Raw genomic sequence first — 6000 nt, 5'->3', positions numbered from 1 at the left:
CTACCTTGGAGGCATATGTGTCTAGTAATCTAAACCAATTCTTGCCGAGAGATTGCACAACAATGTTGGTGTCGGGGTGGAAGAAACAAGACCAAGTTGACACAAACATAATATGGACACAATCTAGAACACTAAAATGTTGTGAAGAGGTGGTCAAGAGGAAGCACACTAACACGAGACATCAAAATACACACTAATCAATGCTGCAACAAAACTATGCTTCAATGTACACACCATACACATACATATGAAGTCAATGATTCTATATTACTCAAACTCACGAGAACATATGATGTTTCGATCTAAGCTTCGGTGCCAAACTCACTATGATGGAGGTTAGTCGACGTATGACTACCGACTACATAATGTTGATGAGAGCCGTCCCAAAGGCTCTCAAAAATGAGTAGGACAATCCTTCTAGAAAGAGCTTCCTCCATTGCCCTTGACAAGTCTTAACTCAACTCGGTTTACATCTATAGTGTGTTCCCCTTATCACATCAAGTTCCTTCAATGTAGGGGAACTCCTCATGAAAATGAGGATTATTCTCCTCACATCCATTCATAGTTTTAGGAATCCTAAAATTGACAACCTATGAGAAGACATCAAATTGATCCACCATGGATCTTGCGTCAAGATGCAACTTTGGACTGAATATATTCAACTGACCCAAGCCCTATACAACAATTACTATCATTATTAAAATAATGCCTTCTTCCTTTGAAATACAACTTTGTACTGAAGATATTCAAAAGAATTAAACCCTATACAACTGCTACTAATATTATCAAGGTGACGTGTCACCGAAAGAAAGTCTCTCTACCACATGAGTACTTGATGGCATACTTAACCAGAATAGAAATTTTCATCTACACGCAATGGGAATAGGCATAAAGATAACTCACCTAGAAACATGCCAACAATAGGCCAACCATTTTCTTTAACAATGTACCGCACCTAATAGGTGACAAATCAATGATTTATGTGTGCTATTTGGATATAATAGGTGCAGAAACACATCATCACCCTTTTAAGATATTGAGATCAGACAACATTTTGAGTGGAGGAGACTCAAAAGGCCTCAGTTAGCTTGCTAGCTGGCACTTGTTGTCGATGCTCAACATAAGCAGACGGGAACCAGCCAGCCTGACCTTTACACTCTCCTTCTGACCATCCAGATTGGGAAACCTGGAAAAACTCCAAATATTAATTTCTAATTCCCATATTTTAGATTGCACACTCCCTCCCCCAAAAGAAGGCAATCTTCAAACAACACTTGAACAACGTTCATAGCAGGGAGTAATGCAACCTTGAATTGTAACATCTAGAAAGAGTATAAAAGACAAAGTGTTTAAGACAAACAACATACTTTTCCTCAGACAAGATAGAAGTAATTGAGGCCAAACCAGCCCAACTTTTGGTGATTCATGTGCAATCATAATAACTGTCGAGTAAATAATCTAACCAGCCTTCAAAAAGGAACAGGGTCTTTTGCAGCATTCGACTGCTGACAAACAGCTAGGTTACCTTGTTTATATGACATACCACAACTTATCCCCATTGCATTTATACATAGTGCTCCATGTGCTCAAAACAGTATATGCTCAACACGTGCAAGATCCTCCACATCAATATATGCTTAACATGTGCACGATCCTCCACATCCAATCAACCTCCATCCTCTTGCCCCCCCCCTTCTCTCTCTCTCTCTCTCTCTCTCTCTCTCTCTCTCTCTCTGTGCATCCTCTTGCCCCCCCCCTTCTCTCTCTCTCTCTCTCCCACCTCAGCCTCGGATGCCGTAGCAGCAGCTCCTTCCCTTCTTCAGCGCACAGAGGCGCAGCAGCAGCAGGTCCAGGTCCTCGCGGCAGCAGCCCCAAGTCCAAGTTGCAGCAGCAGCAGCAGGTCCAGGTCGAGGCAGTAGCAGATCAGCGTCCCAGGCAGCTTCAGCTCCACTGGGACGACTTCAGCTTCAGGTCACATCGCAGGCAGGGTCAAAACAGACAGCAGGTCAGGTTTTCTCAAGGCTGTGATGAACCCCCAGCCAAGCTTGGGGGTTAGTTTCAGCTGAGGGGTTTTCATTGATTTGCACAGGCCACTACCACAGAGTTTCCTAGGGTGAAGACATTCGTCACCACCCCAATCAGCAGGCTCTTATACTGACGTTGCAGCCTCATCAACACCCAGCCCCTACACATTGACGTTCAAGCGGCGGATGTTAGATATCAACCAACAGAGGGTACGCACAACGGAAGACTGATAGAATAGCCCACAAGCTCACACAGTGTGTGTGGGGTGTGGAATCACAAACTTCCTTAACTTATGTGCATCAAATAGATGTGCAGACTCATCAATAGACAATGATCCAGCTAGATATAGAAGCTACCAAAAGAATATATTTCCGTCCAAAACTATGGACACAATATAAAGAGAGAGAGAGATCCAAAGTCCCACCAGAGCATGGTCCTTTGATCTTACCACCATGTACTCCTACAATCTACCAGATATCTCTAGAGCCTGCGTGCTCTTGGAGTGCTGGATGGCTGTAATGCCCATCAACAGCCACATACCTAGAAGATTCCAAGCACTCCATGATGTTCTTCACCTTCGCAAAGGTTTTTGACTCCTCGTCGGCCCACATCTCAATGTCAGACATCTTCTCTGTAGCTTCTAGGGCGGCATATCTTACCTCAGTAACACATGGAAATGTCACCAAGAACAATTCTCCGATTGCCACATTAGCTTTGGCTTTGTGTCACTCTTTAAATTTGAGTCAGGCAACTCCTCCTTGTTTTTCTGATCCGCCGCCTTCTTTCTGCAATCCTTCGCAAAATGGCCTGGCGTGTCACAATAGAAGCACTTCTTCTTCAGCTTCCTCTTCTTGGAAGTGTCCTCGTCATCTCCAGAGTCATCCTCCTTGGGCTTGCCACCGTTAGGCTTGGCCTTTCCTTTGCTAGCATTATCCTTTGCCGGCAACGCCTTGTAATCGTTGTCAATGTTGTAGAGTTTCTCCTTAGCTTCTTCCTGAAACAGTAATGGACCCAACTCCTCAAAAGCCAAAGGTTTGGTCCTCTGTCTTGCTGTCACAGTGGTGACGAAGCTTTTGAAACTCCGAGGTAGCCTCCTCAATACCATCAAGGCCAACTGGCGCGAGTCCACCTTCTAGCCAACCGATGCTAATTGATTGTAGGCCATCTTCTGGTGGTTCTAGTGATGCCCTATAGACCATGGTATGTGCCTTGTAGGCATAAGTGTAGGCACTTATAGTGTTAGTGCTTTTTAGGCCACATAGGACACTTAGTCCTATGTGACACCTAGGACACTTAGTCCTAGGTCTAGGTACAAGTACTTTGTACTTGAATGTTTTTGACTATCTAAGATTTTGACGTGACGGCTGTTCTACTACGACTTCTTGCTACCTGCACTCTCTCTCTCTTCTCTTCGCTCCTTCAATGGTATCAGAGCAAGTTTTGCTCTTGTCTTCCAGCTCTCCTCAGCCCCCGAGTCCTCCATTGCTCATTGGGAGTCTGCAGCCCTGCTGGTCGACACATCTCCAACTGCTGCAGTTTTTTCGAGGTCTCCTTCAGCACCCGTGGCCATCAGTCGCCATTTTTTGTGCTGTAGATCTAGGCGTCCAGCTTCACCTGTTCCATACTGCATATAGTACCTGCGCCGTACAGCCCGTACGTGAACACGTACATTGCCGTACTGCATCGCCGTACCTGCGCGTCGTCGTACATCTGTGTCGCCGTACATCTGTGTCGCCGTACATCTGCGCCGCCGTACAGATCAGTACCTGCATCGTCGTACTGTCTGTACTGATCTACGCAGATCTTCTGTACCTACACGTGGGAGCCTCCGTACAACTGCAGTACTTCAGATCCCCGTACAACGTGCGACCGTACAACGCACAGCCGTACTTGAGCTGACCGTACACCGTACAGTCGTACTTGAGCTGACCGTATAGCCGTACACCGTACTTGAGCTGTTCGTACAGCTAGTACTTCTCTCGAGATCTCCGTACCGGTGTTGCATGTGTGAAGTCTCTTGCAGGACATTGGCGAAATTTGGGGCTTTCAATACCTTTCATCTCCTCTAGTTGCAACTTCTTGCAAGAACACTAGAGATTCGGGATTTGGTCTGCAATTTCTTTTTTATTGCAGTACATTGAGTCACATTTGCAGGACATTGAGTCATTTTACAGAACATTGAGTCACTTTTGCAGGACATTGAGTCAGATTGCAATAAATTGGGTCACATTTGCAAAATCTCAGCAAAATTTGGGGCTTTTTTGCATTTGCCCTCTTTTTGGCCTATTTGCCCTCAATAAATTTGGGGCTTTTGCCAAATTTGCTGTTTTTTGCAGTGAACATTGCCTATCACAGTCACATTTGGGTCAGATCCGCATTTGCCCTTTGATTTGGGTCTGAAATTTGCAGATATTTGCTGTCATTTTTGGGACAGCCAGCTTTTTGCAATGATAGCCTTGAGGCTTTTGGGTTTTCAGGTCTTTTTCACGGTATCACATTTGCTATGGCTGGGAACAATCAAGATTTATTTGGAGTTCTTCATGAAGATGATAAGTTGGATGGCACCAACTATCCGATGTGGTCTTATCTCATGAAACATATTCTTGTTGCAAAGCATTTGTGGGGCTGATATGAGGCCAGCCAATTCTACAGTGGTTGCCTGTACTGCTGGTCCTTCTGCAGGGGGTACTCCTCCCGATGCCTCTTCCTCTAGCACTCCTGCTGCTGCTCTTCAAACTCAAGAACAGTCAAGATGGGATGCAAGAGATGCAAATGCACATTCATGCATTGCTTTATCATACAAGAGAATCATTATTCCACACATCCGGTCTTGTAGGACAGCAAAGGATGCTTGGGATAAATTAGCTTCTCTCTATCAGATTCGCAATGAAGCTCGTGTTGCATATTTGAGAAGGCAATTACAGGAAGTCAATATGAATGAAGGTGAGTCAATGGATGCATACTTGACAAAGGTCAAGGACCTCATGGAACAGCTTGCCAACATTGATGAGGTGGTGCCAAATTCACAGCTTGTCAGTACTACATTGAATGGACTGCCAGATACATATCAAGGGTTTGCTACAACCCTTCGATTAGTGGCCATGGGTAATCCAGACCACTATTCTTTTGATCAGCTAGTTACTTTAGGAAGAGCAAAGTAGAGCTAACAGACAAGCCATTATTCCTGATCATGCATTTGCTTCATAGCAGACAGGAAGAGGCAAGGCTTCCAAGCCTATGGGCAAGCCAAAATCTGCGCATAGCAGCTGCAATTCCTCTGCGCATAGCAGCTGCAATTCCTCCCATGCATCTAAAAATACAGCAGATAAGGCAAAGAAGAAAAGATGCAACTACTGTCGCAAGCCTGGACATGACACTTCAGAATGCAGGAAGCGCATTGCTTCGGAGAAAAAGAAAGCAGGATTGACAGTTAATGCCTCACATGCTATTGAATCCCATGAGCCAGCAGATGCTTCCCATGCACATGCTCTTCAGGATGATTGGGTGTTACGCTCTAGCCGAGGTAGCATGACCTCGGAAGAATCAGTCGACATTTCCCTTATAGGATCTATCTTTGTAATATATGTGTTTGCGCTTTATGTAAATGATCGGGAGGGATTAATGTCAAGGTCCTAGGTGAGGGCTGATAGCACCAGACTAGATAGATCTGAGACCAAGGGCCTAGTGCAAAGATTGTGCCTAGGGGCAAGGAATTAAATGCATCCCAAGAGAGGGGTGAAATGTTGCATTAGGAAGGCCCTATATGGATGACATGTGGCATCTAGATCTATCTAGGGATTTGGGGTCTGCCAAGGCTAGTGAGAGAAGAGGAGAATTGGATTTTGACGTGATTTTGAGGATAGATCTCTCTCTTGCTTGGAAGTCTTGGCAGAATAGGCTGGGAGGAAAAAATCAGGGTGCTACTCCCGTGATACGTAAGAAAAGCCTAGTATAGAGACAAGGAAGCTGACAGTT

At 45.0% G+C, this 6000-nt stretch overlaps 1 protein-coding gene across 1 annotated transcript in view; it reads right to left on the bottom strand.

Annotated features, from left to right (window-relative positions):
* Positions 1–727: 727 nt before the first annotated feature.
* LOC147888973 (SH3 domain-containing protein 2-like) overlaps positions 728–6000 on the bottom strand; it is a 41853-nt gene continuing 36580 nt past the window's right edge. The window contains exon 10 of the mRNA XM_087392545.1: positions 728–1186. Coding sequence (XP_087248671.1) covers positions 1070–1186 — 117 coding nt within the window. The 3' untranslated portion in view covers positions 728–1069. The remainder of the gene's footprint in view (positions 1187–6000) is intronic.

The sequence above is a fragment of the Dipteris shenzhenensis genome, chromosome 21 (assembly GCF_047967505.1).
Source record: "Dipteris shenzhenensis isolate YYH24624 ecotype China chromosome 21, Dip_SZ_1.0, whole genome shotgun sequence".
In the NCBI taxonomy this organism is placed as follows: domain Eukaryota; kingdom Viridiplantae; phylum Streptophyta; class Polypodiopsida; order Gleicheniales; family Dipteridaceae; genus Dipteris; species Dipteris shenzhenensis.
Note: the sequence above shows the minus strand (reverse complement) of the source record. Positions and strands in the feature narration are given on the sequence as shown.